The sequence below is a fragment of the Mobula birostris genome, chromosome 2 (assembly GCF_030028105.1).
Source record: "Mobula birostris isolate sMobBir1 chromosome 2, sMobBir1.hap1, whole genome shotgun sequence".
NCBI classification, from domain to species: domain Eukaryota; kingdom Metazoa; phylum Chordata; class Chondrichthyes; order Myliobatiformes; family Myliobatidae; genus Mobula; species Mobula birostris.
Window position 1 is genome coordinate 41,819,653 of NC_092371.1, and position 21,925 is coordinate 41,841,577.

General features: G+C 38.1%; 1 protein-coding gene across 1 annotated transcript in view; it reads right to left on the reverse strand.

The window, feature by feature from the left end:
* Positions 1-200: 200 nt before the first annotated feature.
* LOC140186069 (partitioning defective 6 homolog beta-like) overlaps positions 201-21,925 on the reverse strand; it is a 54,810-nt gene continuing 33,085 nt past the window's right edge. The window contains exon 3 of the mRNA XM_072239921.1: positions 201-10,483. Coding sequence (XP_072096022.1) covers positions 9,636-10,483 — 848 coding nt within the window. The 3' untranslated portion in view covers positions 201-9,635. The remainder of the gene's footprint in view (positions 10,484-21,925) is intronic.

Consider the following 21,925-nt stretch of genomic DNA (forward strand, 5'->3'; position numbering starts at 1 on the left):
ATACAAAATCAAGTACAATTTAATATAATGTATTTACAATGTGCAAGTTATCTTACATGAAGTCCTACAGTACATTACATGTTGCCACACCATAGTGGACTTTGACATTTCTAGATAACATGCTTTCAAATGATAAAAGTTATGTCTTGTATTCATTTTCTATAAAGTGTTTTTTAAAAAATTACAAAATGAGACAATAATTTGTTTATTCATCATGTTTACTGTTATATTCAACAATATGCATGCCAAGTTTTCTGTTCCCACTTCCACAGAATGCATTTGGTACCAAGTCAATGCTATGTGAAAAGTTTAGCACAGGGAATTAAAGTGCAATATCTCATTTATTATTTGGATTAAGGAATAGTCTTCTAGCACAGTTTACAAGTAATTTCAAGATTTAAAATACTGATCATAAAAAATTAAAAATTGTCAAACTCTGCAAATCCAAGTTTGTACAAGTACCTATCAGTAACACAAGTCCTTTCCTTATCTCTTACAATTTATTAATTTTTAAATTGCTCAGTTGTGTCATTCAATGATTTTGGAATCATTCAAAGTATGTAAAGAAATTCATGAATTGCATAAAACATACGATTATCTATTGTCTTATAATCCCAAGGAAAAGCAATTTTTTTAAAAAAAAAGTACCACAATGCTTTCTATAGCACAGGAAATCAGACTTCACAATAACTACAAAAATTGAAGCCTCTACTTTCTCCAGTCAATACAAATATATTAAGCATGAGGCTACAATCTTCAATTCTACATTGTAAAGTTTCTCTTTAGTGTGATCATATAAATGTACATTGTATAGTGGTAAGAAAATACTGATAATTGTGCCTATTCTTTACAATTTTTTCATAAAAATGTGGTAAAAAATCAATAGCATTTTATTCACAAAGAATAGTTAAAACTCAAAGAATTTTCAACTATAGTTTTTTTTTTAAAAAGAGAAGCAATTTGTGGCTGTATTTTCACTATGGAATACAAACTACTTGGAATGATATGTAATTGGCCAAGATCATGTCAGAGTGCAGTATTTTTAAGTATATAGTTCAAAGAGGTAGTAAATGAAACAATCAAGACTAAAACTAAAATGTGCTTATTATCTGCAATTTGTTTTCCAATTTGAGTAATTACTCTTACAAATTGCACGATAATAAAATAACTACTTAAGAAAGCATTTATTTACACATTTCTCTTCCAGTGGTTTGAGATACAAAACCTTACGATGGCCCACAATGAAATGCACTTCAGTCATAAGACATGTAGTACTACCAGTAACCAGCAGAGGGTACATGCACAACTAAAATGTACCATAGCAAATTATTTGATCTATTACCCTGTTATTTAATGAACCAGTGAGCATTAATGTGTTCTGAACAATACAACTCAACTGTGTGCTTTATAAATGCAATTAGTTTGTGAAGATCAGTGTATTAAAGTAACCAAAATATTTATAAAGATTAAGAATCAGAAAATCTGAAAGTTGTCCAGTGTAATTCTAAATCAAAGGAAGTGCATTTCATGCATTTTGTCCAGTATAAGCTAAAAATGATTGTTTAATCACATTCACTGTTTTGGGTGCAAATAAACCTTCAATTTTAAACTAATTCAAAAAGCACATGATCATGCATGTGCAAATGAATAAGCTGGGGGGGTAGGTAAATTGTTGCATTATATCGATTGATTCAGCTGATTTTTCTAATACATAATACAGTACTTACAAATTTTCTAGAGTAATTCATGTATTTTAGATAGTACATGAATATTTAGCTATCCTCCCTATACAAACTAAAAGTTTTTCTCCACCAATAATTAAGCACAATACTGCAATCGTGGAATCATTAAATCTATTTTGTCAGTTTTCTCTCCTATACATCATCCCTCACAGCACAGAACAACAAAAAGCATCATAATTTAATCTAAAATGGCATAGAGTAATTTGAGTAACTGATTTTTTTCATGAGTGCCCTAACACTGCAATTAAATAACTGCTGCAAAATTCTCATTACAATTCTATATCAGTGAGATTATATCTGCAATGTTTAGAGTCTCGTCATCATAAAAATTTAACTCGCAGTTATTAAGAATAAATCCATTTCTTTCGCTTCAAAAGATGCTCACATTTCATCTTCTCCACTACAAACACTTCAGCAACTAACTCACTGGTAGCTGTACAATTAAAGGAAATCTATGTTACTGTAATTCAGAAAGTCAAATCGGTACTGGTTCAAAATCAAAGCTCTTTGTCACATCCAATATTCATAAAATCTATATGATATTATTGAAAAAAATTCAAGTTGATGGGAGTTTTAGAAATACTTTAAAGACATAACATTCTAATTATGTTAATAATTACTTCATGATGACATTAGGAACCTTTGCAATGAAAGTCAACCATATGAAGCTCTCCTTTAGTTTGATATGGACCCACTTATAGTGTTTCTCAATTGTCTAGACACCTTGATCAAGCCAGAAGTGCATGTGATCAACCTTAAACTCCATATGAGCAGAACAGCAATCACCTCAGCACAACTATTTCTCATTGCATGTATGCCCGTCTTAATTGCTAATAAACTTTTTGCAAGACACTAGACACAGCAGTCATGAGAAGAAACATAAATTAATTGCTAGTGTCAGGTCAAGCAAAACACTATCAAATGCCCAAGCTGGCAGCAATCAATCCCAAATCATTGATTCAGAGGTGACTCCATTTTGGAAGGAATTAAAAAATCATTGCAGATCTATTGATACACGAATCAGCAGATACAGACACACATAAAAGTGGTGGCAAGAATTGATGGTGGTAAGAACATAAGAAATAGGAGCAGGAGTAGGCTATTTGGCCCATTGAGTCTGCTCCACCATTCAATAAGATCAAGGCTGATCGGGCCATGGACTCCTCTCCACTTACCTGCCTTTTCTCCATAACCCTTAAATTCTCCTACTATGCAAAATTCTATTCAACCTCAACTTAAATACATTTACTGAGGTAGCCTCCACGGCTTCAGTTGGCAGAAAATTCTACAGATTCACCACTCTCTGGGAAAAGCAGTTCCTTCTCATCTCCATCCTAAATCTACTCCACCAAATCTTGAGGCTATGTCCCCTAGTTCTACTCTCACCTACCAGTGGAAACAACTTTCCTGCCTCTATCTTATCTACCCCTTTCATAACTTTACATGTTTCTATAATATGGTGGTGTAGCATCATTTGAAAATAGAAAATGAAAAGGAAAGAACATCCACACACCTAATATGGAAGGGGAAGAGTACAGATGTGTGCTGAAAGAGGAGATGGGAGGGGACTGTGAGGAAGAGGTCTCTCGTGACATACCAGCAACTATTGTCCTAAACTATGGCCTGTGCATGTGTGAGGCTGGTCTAAGGGTGCAGCCTAATGTGTCACATTCATGCGTGGCATCAATTATTTGGACATTCAGAAATGAGAATTGGTAAGACACCACATATCAAATTTACACCTGTATGATATGTAACTAAGTTTGACACCATGTATGAAACAGCAATTTCCCCTCTACAAATAGTGTGCCATAGTAAATGTATTTCAGTGGAAATATACTTGTGTTTTCATTCAACTGAAAATAGACATCCAGTTAGTGGGTGAGCCAAGGTGTTCAATGCTGAACAAGAGGTAGCAATCGTTCAGACGGTTCTAGAGAACAATGCCATACGCTTGCATGAATAGACAGCTGTAATTGCAGATCGTACCACATTCTCAAATATCCATTCAGAATACATCAACAATTGATAGGGTGTTGAAACCACATCAAAATGAAACAGATCTACAGAGTGCCCTTTTATTAAAATCAGTGACAAGATTAAGGGTCTGAAGAATCTTGATGTACAAGTTGTCAACATTGTATATGTAGACTTTGTAAATTACTCTGTTCCTTATCATACACTCTTCCTGACTTTGTCTTCTCTATTGTCATTATTGTGATTTCCAGAGGGTAATGGAGCTGGAGTCCAATGTGTTACCACATAAATTAACCTACATCAGGGGTTCCCAACCTGGGGTACACAGACCCCTCGGTTAATGGTAGGGGTCCATGGCATAAAAAAGGTTGGGAACCACTGATCTACACTGATGGAGCTGGCTTCAGTATATCCAAGACAAGGAGGCGAGGGAGGAATGTTGTAGAGCAAGGTGCAAAAGTCTAGGTACCATGCCAGAGAGGTTCAAACATTACCATGTGTGCAGCCCTATCTGACACCGGTGTTTAAGCATACATCCCAATGACTGAGTGACGTACAACCCCACACTTCATCGTATTCCTTAATGGGCTCTAGACAACTAGAGTGCGAGGAAGAACAAGATGCCAGGATCAATAGCCCACACTACATCATCATGTGGGACACTGCATCTTTCCACCACTCATCTGCAGTGACAGACTAGTTTCAGGCACAACCACACATACCTATCAAAATCCTTCCACCATACTTCCTATTTCTCAATCATTCTTTTGAGGTTTTTTCCCTCCTGGAGATGAAGGATCTATAACAAGCTTCCTAATGAGCAAATGCTGATGGATATTCGGTTTGTCAATAATCACCGTGTCAGACTGCGAGGGCTGGATTAGGTATTCCAGGAGGCGTTTTCCCTGCTGCATTGCTAAGGGAGCACATTCTATGCAATGTTGATGAAAACATGTGGTCCAACATTAGGGACACAAAAGATCAAAGGTGATTATTATTGCTTTACATTTTTGTTATCAGAGATCTCTCACTCCTGCCGCAAAGGTGTGAGCAATTTTGTTTTTGCTTTTCATGCAACAACAGATAGTAAACTGCTGAGAATGCAGTGAAGATGTTTGTTCATTCTTGCATCTCATTCTTTTGTCCTTCAATGTTCATACTCCTGATTGGAACTATAATCATTATTTTTACAATAATGGACTAAATATCCTGATTTCTGGCATTATATGTACACAGTAATCAACAAGTATCATACTATACAGCTGACTACACTGTTAATGTTATCCGTCAGACAGGATGGTTAGCATCTTGCCAGTGATTGCCTACATGTGTTACTGATGTAATGCTGTGTGCTTATTTCATTTAATTATTCATTTTTGCTGCAAGTGTTTACTGTTTTGATTGGCTGAGTGCATTTAGCAGTTAGAATGGGAAGTTTTGCAAAATGTGTTAAGTGTATTGTGGGCTGTTTTGAGAAAGTGGCTACTGTTTTGACTAGCATGGTTAAGTAACTGAGAAAAACTAAAATAAAATCCTTACATGAGTTTTAGCTGTTTGATTTATTCAAATATCAATACTTTAATGTAAACAAGTTTTCAGCTAGTTATTTTAAAGTAAAAGAAAATTACAGAATTAATCGGTATGTCAAGCAGCAACTGTGGAGAAGGACAAAGAGCATTAATATTTCAGGTCCTAGCCTTTTCACCCAAGGAAAAAGTACAGTTCTACTGAAAGGCTGTTGACCTGAAACAATGCCTTCATTTCTCTTACAGTCGAATATATACAGGATCTTTATGTTTCAAATTTCCAGAATCTGTAGTAATCTCCTTTATTTGTTGGTGGTCAATTATCAAATCTATGTAAAAATTAAGAGTTCCAATCAAATGACTGGATTTCTTATGGTTGTCATGGCTGTTGACAACCAGGTCTAGCTCCCGGCCTTCATGTGAGGCTTAGCCACTAAACCCAGTGGAACAGTTTCTACTGACAGGCCAAGGGACAAAGGCCGGTTACTAGCACCTTAAAACCAGTTGCGTTGGGAGATGGGGCTCATCAGCCATGATTTGCAGCTCACCCAGGAAAAGGAAAACTCTGATCTCAAATCTTCACTGCCTTGCGTTATACCCACTCATGGGAAAGGCTTGAGGAGTAAACCGTGAGGAAAAATCGGGACCTGGAGTTCCTAAGGCAATCCTACATTTAGTTCAATGCTGAATGGCAACTCACGTGATGCCACAGGTGCTAAACTGCATCAGTCTCTGCCGTTCTTTTGGATTCATCACCTCCATGGGCAACAGCTTGCTCTTGATACCATACTGCCCTGGTTTGTGTACCGTCTCAGATAGACGGCTAGGAGGCAGTAATTCATGGTCAACCCTGACCAATGGAGGGCCTCTCTCCCACACCCGCTCATTAAATGATTTAAAGTTCGATAATGAAATATGACATCAGTAAAATTTTCAATTTAAGCATAATGAAATGTCTTACTTATAAAAAGATTTGGGGGAAAAACTATTCTATGGGCAAGTGAAAATGGGAAAAAAAAGTAGAGCAAGATCTCTTGAAATCTATGGATCCATATACAAAGTGATTCAATAGATAAAACAAAAACTTATATATTTCAGTTCCATTGGGATTTACATTTGATTAATAATTGAGACAGTGTATTAAAAATTATAAATCCTTATTCCTTCAACTATAATTTGATAAACATGGTTAGAACAATTGATCATTTGATTCAGTTTAACATCTCTTCATGAATCAAATTACAAACCGTCAACAGATATAATATATGACTATATCATTAACAACTGAAATTCACCAAATTCCGGAAAAAAATAAATTGCAGTCTCTTCAAGATGGTGTGAATTGTGAACAAGATATTCTGCAAATGCTGGAAATCCAGAGCAGATCAATACACAAAATGCTGGAGGAACTAAGTCAAACAGCTTCAATGAACAGGAATAAACAGTCAACATTTCAAGCTGAGACCCTTCATCCAGGTCAGGCAGCTGAGTTCCTCCAGCATTTTATTTATGTTGGTGTGAACTATGGACTGTACGAAGCAAAGAGAAGTCATTGGATAATGTACAAATAGTAAATGCCTTATTTGCACCAGGATGGTAACTGATGTGTAGATTCTTGACTGCAACTCACAATTGCCAACTTTTGTTTCCACTAAATAAGCAGCAGTTTGAACCAGTACAACAGAATTAAATTGCCATGTAATTTGTACCAAGTAAAAAGACATCTGGGCATCCTGCTCCCTATTTTCTGGCAATGATTTCCTAATTTAAGCAGCTTCTGAGTGTGCAGAGCCAACTACCATCTTTCCCCCACACTTCTGTAAGAGACCTGGTGTTAACTCAGCATCTCTCCTTGAAGAATGAACATATCCAAATTATGACAGAATGCAGAGTAAATAAGCATTTTTCAAACAAATCAACAACATGAAATCACTGGGACAACACTAATCCAATAATATCTAAAAGGGACATTTCTAAATTTTCAGTTATAACACAAAAACTGATTGCTCAAACTAATTGTTCTTCACTAATGAAGTAAAGGCCACAAAAATAACTTTGGAAACTATGAATTCAAAACACTAAAGTCTTGTTAAAAAAAAACAATCCTATACATTCAAATGAAAGCATAAATGCACAGTATACATTGATTAGAATATTTGTTCAGTGTGCTTACATTTAAAATATTAGGAAAGTTAGATTATTTCCAAAAAAAGTTGAGGATGCTCAAATGTTAAATCTGTTCTGATAAAAGTTCAAACATCTTTCTACTGATGTCACCTGACTGAGGAATCTACAGCAGCCTTGGGGTTTTGATTTTGTAAGATCAAAATGTTCATTCTGTTAAAAATACATTTTGTTCTCTTATATGTTGGAAGGACCAGTGCAAGTACTTCCAAATCCAATTGTCACCTACAAGTATGGCTTCTGGATTCAGCTAAATGTGCCACTGTAGGAAGAATGGAGCAGTTTCTCTTACAGGCTTGCTTATATCTTGACTCCAAAATGTAAAGTACATTATAAAGTTCAAGATAAACTTTTTAAAAACTCAAAATAAGCCAAAACTTTACCTTAAAAAGCTAAACTTTTGTAAAAAGTAAAAATGGTTTAAGAATTAAGGTTGTTATTCAATTCAAAAGAGATAATTTTTCATTTTAAAGGAGGTATATTGATTGTGATGAAAGATGTCTGCCTAGGTAACACAATTCTTGATTCCCACAAGTCAAGGATATATTGCAAGAGATTTCTACAGAAAGCATCACTGCGTGGACTTCTATACAAATTAGAATGGTAAAACCAATAAAATATCAACATTGAAACCAATGTCAGCAAGTAAACCTTCTGCATACACACTGTCTCCTCCAACTCCCAGATTTCTCTGATAAGTAACAAGGTGAACTTACCTGTGTTAGAAGTAAGGTACTACTCCTGTTTGTAAATTACAGTACAAAATTTCACTATAGTTTGATGTAAAAGAAAATCGGTTATAAAGCTCTGAGAAAGAATCAGGAAGGTGAAAACATATTTGAATAACCCCAAACCTATCTACTAAAATGGCTCATAAAATGCGAATGTATTCTTCCAAATCACATTTCCTTTTATATTCAGGCATGAATCAATAAGTTAAGGAAGTTCAAAGTTAAAATTCTGAGTAGTACAGCAACAAGTCAGGGAGCTGGGATAAAAATAAATAATTCATTAGTTTTTCATGTGATGAGGCCTGGTACATACCAAAACATCAGAAAGAGGAAAACTGGTAACATTGCTTTTTGGACCCAAACAAAATACATGTTGATCGTATGATTCCTTTGTTGGCACAAGGCAATTTTCCCCCCCCAGAATTTTTATCACCCAAGGATTTTCTGAAGTCCATTTGGCCTCATATGCCTGAGTTGGATCTAATCAGACTACCAACAGGTCTGTTTGATTTTCCTCTTTATGATGTTTGCACAAAGCAAAAGAATTTCATTATGTTTATGTACACTGGCTCTAAATTACCAAATTCATGATAACATCAGCCCTTCACACATTGTTCGAAGAGAACAATTAGCTCGGGATATTCTGGTAATTAATATTAATCCATAATGTGTATGGAACTATAATATGAATTTTAATGTATTACTCCTATGCTGATATTATTACTTTAGTTTGTCTTTTGAGCATGATTATTAAATTTATATTGAGCAGTATATTTAATCCTTACTAATTAGAAATAGCAAAACAAAACCTGAAAGAATGAATTTTGCACAATAGATTCTGCAACATGCATTTTTTTAAAAAAGAATTAAGTAGCAACTATGTAATTGTAAGAATAGGGCTAAATTTATAATTATACTTAATCCCATCTTGTTGTGCAGTCACTTTGTCAAACGTGCTAGTTATAAAAAGTGCCTAATGATACCTTACCAATTACATGCACACATGCAAAGTCTTTTAAGAAAAGGGATAAAACGAGCAGAGGGTGTGATCGTGTTGACTTTTTTCAAAGTTTACAATTGTAAAGAAAATTAATTAGACCACCACTTCCAATAACTGTACAGTCAACAGTTAATTCTTAATCTATTTCAACAATGAGAAAATATTGCCTTGACTTGGAGCAATACAAGGTCATTCTTTTGTTTTATCTTTTTGGGATGGAGTGGTATTATTTCTCCTTTCTAAAAGTGGTGTTTGTTTTTGAATAATTCTCTCTACATATAAAAATACAAATGGAATGGGTCCAGCCAGTGAAGATCTTGCTACTCTGTCCACTAAGTCTGTACTTCTTCTGGTGATATAAACTACATAGATCATGTTGCTCATTTCTCAAAAGTGAGCAATTTGCAATTATGACTAAGCAGCTGTACAAGAGGCAACCATTAACAAAACACTAGCAGAGTGCAGATCAAGAAACTTAGAGTGTAATAACAGTGCCATCTTCTTCAATGCTTTGCCTGTTCACATTTTCTTTCTCGATAGGATCCACTTTCATGGGATTTGATGGTATATGCACGTTTTCCTTCACTCCAGCAACCGAACCATTTGAAGTTAAACCATGATCATGGTCACTTTTTGTTAAAGATGCTATACTAGTATTAGTGGGCGTTGCCAATGGAATGTGTTCTGCTTCACCACTGCCCTCGATGACTATGTCTGTTTCCTCATCACTGTCCACTTCTTCAGAATGGAAATTTTGCATAATTTGTGGAGATGACGTATAAGCAACATGACTAGTTCCGCTGTCAGTGGACTGGCCTGAACTACCAGAAGTCCGACTAATTCTCACAACATTATTTCTTTGATTTGCTGGCTTCACAGTAATGATGAGATTATGGCTATTTGCTATCATCATATCGGTCACCTGATCAAGACTTTTTCCTGACACCTCAATCCCATTCACCTCAAGAACTTCATCGTTTACAGCTAACAGACCAGTGCTTTCCGCCAATCCTCCTTGCACCAATCTAGAAATGAAAATTCCAGGGACTTTTTCAAGCCCATGAGGTGTTACTCGAACACTTGAGCCATCACGGATATAGAATCCCAGTGGTTTATCAGACCCATGCTTGTACAACCGCACTCTTCGATGGGTTTCTGGAAGAATGTCCACATCAATGATAGAAGACACTGGACGAAAATCACGTGGTAAGCTGATTGCAATTGCTGGTTTCTTTCGGTTAATATCAGGTCGCAGCACATTTGACAAGACATTCTTTTTCCGTGTTAAAGTGTCTGTACCAAAGGCACTATAGTCAGCATCTTCTGCAAAATAAAAAAACATTCTAGTTACACATACAAGATATTAAACAATTTCTGAAAAATTTCAAATAAAATCATGGAAAAAAAATAAAGATTGAGCAAAGTTAAAATAATTGGTCACCCAGTTTCCCCCATCCTTTTGTGGAAGTAGTTTTTGATCCATGACTGCGTTGAAACACTGCCAATACAATTTTTTTTTGGGGTAAATTTTGCTTCTGTACTCCCCCAAGAACTTTTAGTACAATGAGTGCCATTTATTACCAAGAGAAATTGCCTACACAATCCTTTTCTTTGGCACCATACCTGACAATGTATAATTATGATGCTCAAGGATGTTTCAATAGTTTAAATAAGACAAATAAAATTAAGCAATTAAATTTCAAACACGAGGAAATCTGCAGATGCTGGAATTTCAAGCAACATACATAAAAGTTGCTGGTGAACCCAGCAGGCCAGGCAGCATCTCTAGGAAGAGGTACAGTTGACATTTCGGGCCGAGACCCTTCATCAAATTTTCCTTTTTTAGTCCAATAAAATGTGGACATCACAGGTAATGCCTGCATTTATTGTTCATCTTTAATTGACTCCAAATTGAGGAGGTTGCTCAGAGTCTGCCACGAATCGAGTTATTATAACCCACCTCGGGCAAGGATGGTCATTTCTTTCATCATTGACTTGACTAATCTATTGGAGTTTTTCGAGGATGTAACCAGGAAGATAGATGTGGGAGATCCAGTGGATGTGGTGTACCTTGACTTTCAGAAGGCATTTGATAAGGTACCACATAGGAGATTGGTGGGTAAAATCAGAGCTCATGGCATTGGGGGGAGGATATTGACATGGATAGAAAACTGGTTGGCAGATAGAAAGCAAAGGGTACAAGTGAATGGGTGTTTCTTGGAATGGCAGGTGGTGACTAGTGGGGTGCCACAGGGCTCGGTATTGGGACCACAGCTGTTTACGATTTACGTCAATGATTTATAGGAAGGCATTGTGAATAACATCAGCAAGTTTGCTGATGATACTAAGCTGGGTGGCAGTGTGACATGTGATGAGGATGTTAGGAGAATTCAAGGTGATTTGGATAGGCTGGGTGAGTGGGCAGAAACTTGGCAGATGGTGTTTAATGTGAGTAAGTGTGAGGTTATTCACTTTGGGAGCAAGAACAGGAAGGCAGATTATTATCTGAATGGTGTGGAGTTAGGTAAGGGAGAAATACAAAGAGATCTAGGAGTACTTGTTCATCAGTCTCTGAAGGTGAATGAGCAAGTGCAGCAGGCAGTGAAGAAGGCTAATGGAATGTTGGCCTTTATTACAAAGGGAATTGAGTACAAGAGCAAGGAAATCCTTTTGCATTTGTACAGGGCCCTGGTGAGACCACACCTGGAGTATTGTGTGCAGTTTTGGTCTCCAGGGTTAAGGAAGGACATCCTGGCTGTGGAGGAGGTGCAGCGTAGGTTCACTAGGTTAATTCCTGGGATGTCTGGACTGTCTTATGCAGAGAGGTTAGAGAGACTGGGCTTGTACATGCTGGAATTAAGGAGATTGAGGAGGGATCTGATTGAGACATATAAGATTATTAAGGGATTGGACAAGACAGAGGCAGGAAATATGTTCCAGATGCTGGGACAGTCCAGTACCAGAGGGCATGGTTTAAGAATAAGGAGTAGGTCGTTTAGGACAGAGTTGAGGAGGAACTTCTTCTCCCAGAGAGTTGTGGAGGTGTGGAACGCACTGCCTCAGAAGGTAGTGGAGGCCAATTCTCTGGATGCTTTCAAGAAGGAGCTAGATAGGTATCTTATGGATAGGGGAATCAAGGGTTATGGGGACAAGGCAGGAACCGGGTATTGATAGTAGATGATCAGCCATGATCTCAGAATGTCGGTGCAGACTCAAAGGGCCGAATGGTCTACTTCTGCACCTATTGTCTATTGTCTTTCCTGAAGAACATTAATGAACCAGGCAGGTTATAAACATTATGGATCTAATTTAAATCAGACCTAAGTACAGCATGTTCTACGGGAGTGAAAAATCTCACTTCCCCCTCACTAAAATATACAATATACTGTGTGCCATTTGAAATCTTACAGAGAAGCTTGAATGGATAGATTCTTTTTGGGGGGTGGGGAAGAGCAGAAAATTGAGGAGTGACCCTTAAGTAGTCTTTCCAATTATGAAGGAGAGTGTTGGATGTAAAGTGATTTCCATTTTGTGTCTAAGAAATACTTCACCAAATATGATAAAGGATTCAAGAGCGATCACAGATATACACACTGGTAGGAAATGTTATTATAATAACAGGTAATTGAAACTGTGTTGGAGTACTCCTATGTGTTGTACTCCAATTGAGTACAATGACTTTCCTTCTGATAATCCAGCATCCAATTATTCAAATGGCATAGATCCTATCTGGAATACAAGCCTGGGATCCAGAATGTGACTAGAGTTTGAGCCTACAACTGGGGTCTGGAATGTGGCTGAGGTTGGAGAGTGGGCAAGATGTGCAACTGTTCCAGACCACAAGCCTAGCTCCATGGGTAGGTCTGCAGCTGGTATATTTTTCTCACTCAGGTTGAAGGCACAATACCTCATATTCCATCTGGGTAGTCTCCAATCTGACAGCATGATCATCAATTTCTCTAATTTACAGTAATTTCACCCCTCCCCCTATTTCCCATTCCTCAATCTGGCTCCCCTCTTACCTCTTCTCTTCCCCTCACCTGCCTATCACTTCCCTCCTCCTACCCTTTCTCCCATGGTCTATTCTCCTCTATCAGATCCCTTCTTCAGCCTTCTCTCCATCCTTCCACCCCCCAATGACCTCCCTGCTTCAAATTTCATCACCCTCCCCACCAACCACCTTCTCCTTCACCTATCACCTTCTAGCTCATACTCCTCCCCAACACCCATCCAACCTTCATATTCTGATTTGTTTCCCCTTCCTTCCCAGTCCTGCTAAACGCTTTTGGCCTGCAATGTCAGCACTTTATTCCTCTCCACAGACTCCTGCCTGACCTGAGTTCCTTAGCATTTAGTGTGGATTATACTGGATTTCCAGCATCTGCAGAATCTCATGTATATTTTTCTACTCTTTAAACTCACTGGGTTCAATGAAAAGAAATACTAGTTTCAGCTTTTACATTTTACCAAGTGCTATTAGCAGTAATACCCAATAGTCCAGAAAACTGTCAGTACAACACTACCAAATTCTCAAAGGTGCCAGATAACCAGAATATTAAAATATAAAACATGGATAATTGTAATAGGGTATTTAACCTTTGAGGTTTTGCCACCGTTTAATGTGATTGCGGCTGATTCTTTATCCCAATACCATATTCCCACTTTCTCCACATACGCTGATGCCTTTTGTACCTGGAAATTATCTTTGTCATATGTACATCAAAACCAGTGAAATGTGTTATTTGTGTTGAGTGAAATCAGCAAGTATTGTGCTGAGCAGCCCAAAAGTGTCGCCAAGCTTCCAGTACCAACATAGCATGCCCACAACTCACTAATCTCAACTGCATGTCTTTTCCCTGTGGGAGGTAACTGGAGCACCTGCAGGAAACACACAGTCATGAGGAGAACATACAAACTCCTTACAGACAGTGGTGGAATTGATCCCGTATCACTGAAATTGTAATAGCATTAAGTTAACCACTAAACTACCCATGCTATTCCTATCACTACCATGCCAGGTAAGATGGCAGTGCACACAGCTGCAGTAGCCACTCTGGGTCCAATCAAAAGTGTATTTGTTCACAATGATCACAAGTCATTGCTGGATACCAAGTACATCAATTACTGAAGGACTATCCCATCAGCGAGTTGCTCAATAGTGGACTTCTTATGCATCATTGTGTTGTTGCCAGGACATCTTGTGTATCATTGTGCCAAGATGGTGCATGGTATGAGTGTCTGTCTTGGACATACTTATTGGGATCACAAGACTCTGTTGGACATTGGTAATGTAGTATACTGCAAGTCCAGTCCACTGGTTCGTTTGCAAGACCAATAGTGGGGGAGCTGTGTTCCCTCAGTTGTGGTGAGTACTAGGCCAAAGCCGTGGCCCCGCCTGTTACAGCCACCCAGGACAGGAGACTGTGAGGTGGTGTGGGAGAGCTCCTGCAGGGTGAACTAGAATCTGTACTGGGTTGGGGGTGGGGGCTGTTTGGCTGCTCTCCAGTGTCTGCTTGGTGGAAGAACACGTTGGACCAGGATTACAGTCATGCCACTCAGGGATTTGGGCTATATTTTTTTCTTTGAGTATGTTTTTTTGAAATTGTAACCATATGTGCTATGGAAAATGTGTGTCCGTCTTGGCCCTGAGGAATGCTGTTTTGTTTTACTATATTCATGCATGATTGAATGATAATTGAACTTAACTTGAATATCTTTTCAAAGCTATGCTATCTGCTAAGCTGACACCTACATGTGCCTCAATTTTATACACGTTTCATGTTTCCCCTCAGTCTCCAATGGTCCAGTAAAAGTAATTCAAGTATGTCCAAAGCATCACATAGAAAATACTGGAAGAATTCAGCAGGTGAGGCAGCATCCATGGAAATGAACGAACAGCTAACGTTTCAGGCTGAGACCCTTCTCCAGGGACTGGAAAGTAAGGGGGAAGACACCAGAATAAAAAAAGTTGGCGGGAGAGCTAGGTGATAGGTGAAGCCAGGTGGATGGGAAAAGAAAGGGTTGGAGGTAAGGGTAAAGTTTGTCCAAACTTTCCTCATAGCTAATATATTCCAATAGAGTCAGGATCCTTTACACCCTTTCCAATGCTCATATCCTTCCAGTTAATGATGCAATCAAAACCGCATCTAACCAAACTCTATATTATTATATATATGAAACGTGACTTGCCAACCTTTTTATTCTATGTGACTTCGAAGACAAATATGCCCTACTCCTTCACCACGTGCAATTATGCTAACAAAGAACTGGCACCTCGAAACAGCAGATCCATACAGCATTGTGCACCATCAGCAGGAGCAATGATCACCACAAGATGCAAGTTCATGGCCCATTTCCCACACCTCTATCTTTACTATCAAGCCAGGGACCAATGAGCGTCAAAGGGCACAAACTACAGCAGTCATACTTAAAAGTCCTGTAACACAAGTTTACATGCATTTAAAACACAAATACATGGAATAGATATTAAAAAAATCACAACAAACAAATCAAAGTTGTATAGTGAGATAAGACAGCTGGTTGAGTGGTGCAACAGCCTTGTGCTCAATGTCAGTAACTGATTGTTGACTTCAGGAAGGGGAAGGAGGCCGAATATGCACCAGCCTACACTGATGAATTGGGTTAACAGCTTTAAATTCCTAGGTGTTAATGTATCATATGACTTGCCCTGGGCCCAACTCATACAAATCAACCACAAGGAAAGAATATCAGCTTCTTTATAGAGTTTTTTTTTTAAAAAAGGTCTCAGGATGTCTCCGAACACTACAGATGTACTGTTAACAGTATCCTGGTTACATCATGGTCTGGTATGGCAATTCAAATGTGCAGGAATTCATGAAGCTGCAGACAGTAGTGGACTCAGTCCAATATATCATTGGTACATTCTTCCCTGCCATTGGTTATATCTACATGACACTCTGGCTCACGGTCACAACAAGTAAAGATCCCCACCACCTGGGTCAGCCATCATCTAGCAGCTATCATACAGGAGATACTGAAGCCTGGTGTCCCAAACCACTACACAACATCCAGTTCTTGAAACAATTTACACAACCCTAATCACCACATCGATATAGTAACACTATGATCATTTTGCACTATAATGGACTTTTTGTTCTGTTTTCTTAAATTTTAAAAATAATATTTGTTTTTATTGTGAGCATTGTGTATCTGATGCTGCTTCAGTTAAGTTTTTCATTGGACCTGTGCATACATGTACTTGTGCTTGCAACTTCACTTTGACATTATGAATGGTGATCCTTAATAATGGGAAGGTCTGGCACTTGAATACTAAGACAAGACTGAAACATTTACATCCATGCTCATTTAAAAATAATGTCAAGTTGCTGATCTACCTAGTCTTCTTCCCAACATCCCCACCATCATAAAGGCAATATTCATCCAATTTGGTTTACTCAAAATTAATTAAGAAATAGCTGATAGCATTGAATACAGCAACAACAATATTAATATACCAGCTATAGTGCTGCAAGTTGTACTCAAGAACCATCTGTGTTCAAAGCCAGGATGTTTCAGTAGAGATGCAATCCTGGGATCTACCTGACGATGTGCAAGACTTCCCAGCTGAGTCATAACCACAAAGAGCAGGAAAAATCCAATGTGTCCATTTAACAACCCCTAGTCGACTCAGGCCTAGGGGGCCGGCGTTGGACAACAAATCAGGTCAGGTCAGGGCCTTGCCTTGCTACTGGTGCCACATAGCCCAGTACTACCTGTCTCAGGTCGGGTTGTCGGCGATTGAACCGGCACACCCTCTGGTGCACTTCAGTTAACCAGGGAGGAGGGTGTGTAGGCACCCAGCAGGACTAAAAACAAAACCTGTCAAAGGGCGGATGAACTCTTTGTGAGTCAATGGCCACCTACTGTCTGTGTGAGGAGCGGTGCACCACACAGTCTTGTAAGGCAGAAGGCATTAAGGAATCACTGCAGAAATTCTAGGATTTTTAAACCCTTTCATAGTCATAGTCATACTTTATTGATCCCGACACCCCCTTGCATTACAAGGTCAGAAGTGGGGATGTTCTTTGGTTATTGCATAATGTTTTATTTGCAACTCTTCAGTAAATTGAAACAGTATATGCAGTAAGATCAAGAAATATTCAGGTATTGGCTGATAAACAACAAGTAACATTTATGTTGGGTAATGACTACATAATTTGACATTTAATGGCTTAAAATCACTAAGTCAACCCCATAAATATGAAAGGGGAAAAACAATGATGAACTCAGCTGGACCAGCTCATAAATATTATGACTACTGGAACAAGTCAAAAGCTGAACATCCCATGATTCACCTCTTGACACCCAAACCAGGACTGTGGCTGAATACTCACTACTTCTCTGGTGAGAGAAGCACCAATTCTGAAGCAGTTAATATTATCAGAACGAAGTAGCCATTGCATCTTATTAACCACTAAACATTTGTTCTCTATAGCATTGACAAACAGTGTTTGCAATGTACCATCAACAAAACACACTGCAGTTTGAATCCCAGGATCCTTCACCAAGAGCAAGGACCATTGGTGAATGTCAGCCACCAAGAACAGGGCTGCTGGTGAATGGGAACACTCTCTGCCATTTCCTCTTAATGATGCATACAATCTCGACTACTTGCAAATATACTGGATACCCTCCACCTCCTCGAGGTCTAAATCCTGGGCAGAGTTTAACACAAGAACCATAGTACCTCAAAGTATTTAAGGAATGGTAATAAATATTGGTCTTGTCAGCAACACACAGATCCTGAAAATGAATCAGAGACAAGCCTCTGAGAACAGTAATTATCTGTAAATCTACTTGTACCTACGTGGTATGGAAATTGCACGGCAGAAGATAGCAAGGCTCTATAATGAGCAGTCAAAATTGGCCAGTGCATCAATGGCACCAGCCTGCTCACTATCAAGGACATATTTAGTGGAAGGTGCCAGAAAAGGGCCAGTGATATCATGAAGGATCCCACCCACCCTTCTCATCGACTGCTTGTCCCACTCTCACTAGAGGGGAGCCTACATAGCATTCAGACCAGGATCACCAGACTCAAAGAGAGTTACTTTCCCCAAGCAGTAAGGCTGAGTAACACCTCCACCACCACTAACTCACCCCTCCACATCCACAACCACTGTTACTTTATCATTTCCTGTCAGTCACTTTATATACAGACACTCCTGTGCCTAGTGTCACTTTATAGACATACAATCAATATATATAAGCTATTTTACACATATATGTTAATTGTTTTTTTGTATTATTTTATTCCTCATCTTATTGTGTCTTTTTTTGTGCAGCAGCAGATCTGGAGTAAAATTATTTTGTTTTCCTTTATACTTATGCATAAAAACTGAAAGGAACTGCAATTCCTTTTACTCCATTAGGAAAAAAAATCATACAATTTATGTGGCATATGTCCAAGTTTAAGGATCAGAACAAAATAGATTCCTGGACTCAAGATTAAAAAGCATAGGGTGGACAGTTATGAAATCATGATAATCTGGCTTTGCAAGATCAATGGCAGTGTCTCAAGAGAATGTTTTGCTTCAGTTTCCTGGAGGAAAGATTGACTGTCTGTTAGATAGGTTGGGATTCCCAACAGACTGCATTCAGGAAAGCAAGTGAAGAGAGAGAAATGTGTTTTTGTGTGGATAGGGGATGGCAAGTTGCTAGCTTTTAAAGGGAAAAGTTGATCTTACAGAGGGAAAAGAAACACTTGGGTAGAAATACTTTGTTGACATTAACTTGTAGGGCAAAATGAGTTTGGAAAATAACTCACTGATTTACACAAATAGGATTTAAAGCAACAGAAGAGAAAATGTTTATTCGTAATGCAAAAAAAAAGTCTAAAGAGAGGGTGGAGAGCAAGTGTGGGAGTTCAAAGTAACAAATCTGTATGCAAACTTGCAAAACATTGGAATCCATTTCTTCTGAAACACAGCCAGTCCAAAGAGGAAGTAGACAATATATTTTGAAATAAATAAAGGCTTTTGCAACTTAAGTAGATAACTTGATGCCATTTCAGATGAGCAAGGCAAAATCCTTTTGATTATATAAATTTCAGTTAAAAATTGGCACTATCTGATGTTATACTCTGTCAATACAAGTTTGAAGGGTCAACAGGACGTAAAAACATATTCAGGTCCACACCTGAAGCCCTAAAAATAGTGTAGCAAATAACTCACAGAAACATTCAGAATTGAAGCACTGGATTATATTGTATAATTATTCTCAATATTTAGTTTAGGATTATGCCTCAGGAAAAACAAGTTAGCTGTTAGTAAATAGTTTAACACTATTTGTTTTTACTTCCTCCTTTGCAAATTTATTCATGAAATATGTATGACATCCACAAAACTAGCGACTACCTAGTTCCCCTGAAGTATAGTGGTAAGAACTCTGTGCATTGATAGTGCATATACAATAATGACGTGTCCAAAACCCCAGAACATTTACTACATCATTTATTATTTATTTAGAGATACAGAACAGAACAGGCCCTACTGGCCCAATAAGCCGCACGCCCAGCAACCCTCCAGCTTAATTACAGGACAATTTACAATGACTAACTAACCTAATAACTGGTATGTCTTTGGACTGTGGGAAGCAACCACAGCACCAGAGGAAACCCACACTATCAAGGGGAGAACATACAAACTCCTTACAGATGACTCGGATGAAATCCAAACTCTGAAACCCTGAGCTGTATAATATAGTGTCACGCTACCATGCCTCCTGAGAGTAACAGGCCCTTCCAGCTCAAGTCTACGCTGCCTAATTCCACCCATGTGGCCAATTATCCTATTAATCCTTACACCTTTGGAATGCTGGAGGAAACCAGGGCCCCCAGAAAAAAACCTACGTGGCTCATGAGGCGAATGTACAAACTCCTCACAGGCCGCGGCAGGAATTTAACTCGGGTCGCTGGCACGCTCGCACTGTAATAGTGTTACTCTACATTACTATGCTGCTCCCTAACCACCATGTCACTGTGCCAAAGGAATAGCAATAAATTCCCAACTCCCAAAGCTGGTACTTGGAGATGAGAGGCCTATGGTATGGTTCTTTGTCCTGCTTGATTGCGGAGAGCTACTGAAGATGAAAGTCTGGTTACACAAGAACACAAAAAATAGGAGCAGGAGTCGGCTGAACTGACCATGGACTCATGTCTACCGACCTGCCTTTTCTCCAAAACCCTCAACTCCCTTACTATGCAAAAATCTATTCAACCTCGTCTTAAATATATTTACTAAAATAGCCTCCAATGTTAATTGCTGCAATCATTGCTGAAAGCATGCAGTGCAGCCAGGTTAGATTTTAAATGCAAGTACACTTTTTCAATTAAATTGAAAAAGGAAAAAGCAACAGTGAGGAACCACTAGAATTTACCTAGAGTACAAATGAGTGGAAAATGAAAAATTAATTTATTGTTTACATGTTGAATGTTATACTGTGAGCAAACTTATACAGTAGTATTTCCTAACTCAGCATACGATTCAAAGGATACATTTTGGGCCATGAAGATCCCAGTTCAATTATGAAAAACAGATGCATAATTAGACTATTTTAATTAAGGTCATAATGTACTGGGATGTTTTGATTTGATGACAAGGAAATTGCTGAACCTTCAGCCTGTAAAATTCCACTGGAAATACAAAATTGGTGCCTGCTGCATCTATGGTCAAAGTCCAGTGACACTTATTATCAAGTATAAAATGAAGGATAATGTACAAGATGTACTCAATCATACAATAAAAATAACAAAGGAGTGAGATAATTATCCTGAAGTTCAAACACATCTTGAAGGCATTGGTCATTCTCATTTGCATGAGCATTAGAGTGAGGATCACACTACCCCTTGTAGCAAACAGTTGGAATATACACACAAGAGAAAAATCACTTGATATGGTAATCATACTTCCATGGTATGCAATGAAGGATATCTAAAGCACACAAGACTAATATGAAAGAAAGAGGGGAAACTAGTTCTGGCATATTGTGGGTGATCATATGTAGGAGTACCTATCCATAATTGAGACCTTTGCAACCTAGGTATAGTTTGTAATAATGTGCAATACTTAACATGCATCACTGGAATTCATATACAAGTAACAAAGTAGTTTCCAAGTTAAAATTGTTTCAGTTTCTACGTGTGTTAACTATACAAACTACTTAGGCTGTTACAGCTTGGCATTGGTGGGTGGAGAAAGGAATGCCATACTGGTTTAATGTTTCAGTCAGGTACATGCTTATCCAGATTCCAGTGAATGACTCATTACCCTGGAATGCTCATAAAGATAAGATAGGATTTATTTCTCAGTGAAGAAAGGGATCTATTCAATATTTCAACAATATCAATTTCATTAATATTACATTTGGTTCATGCATAATATCCTCTTACACATCTGTAGATAATATTTGGGTTGAATTATCAATTTTAAACACATAAGCAAATCAAGTGCAGTAAATGGCCTGTGGGGAAAACATACATGCGGTATTCAAATAGATTTAAAAAAAAACTTTCCACTTTTGACCCTTCAACTGTCTGCACTGGATGATGTTAAGCAGGTGGCTATTCATGTTTGTAGATAGAGCAGTAATAATTTACTAAAATTCACAACCTAATTGTGCTCCAGTGACTCAAAATGTGTATGTAACATTGCTTCTTATTTGGAAATTCAATTACTCACAAGCCACTAAATACACAAAAGGTAATGAGACTTGATCATATTTGGG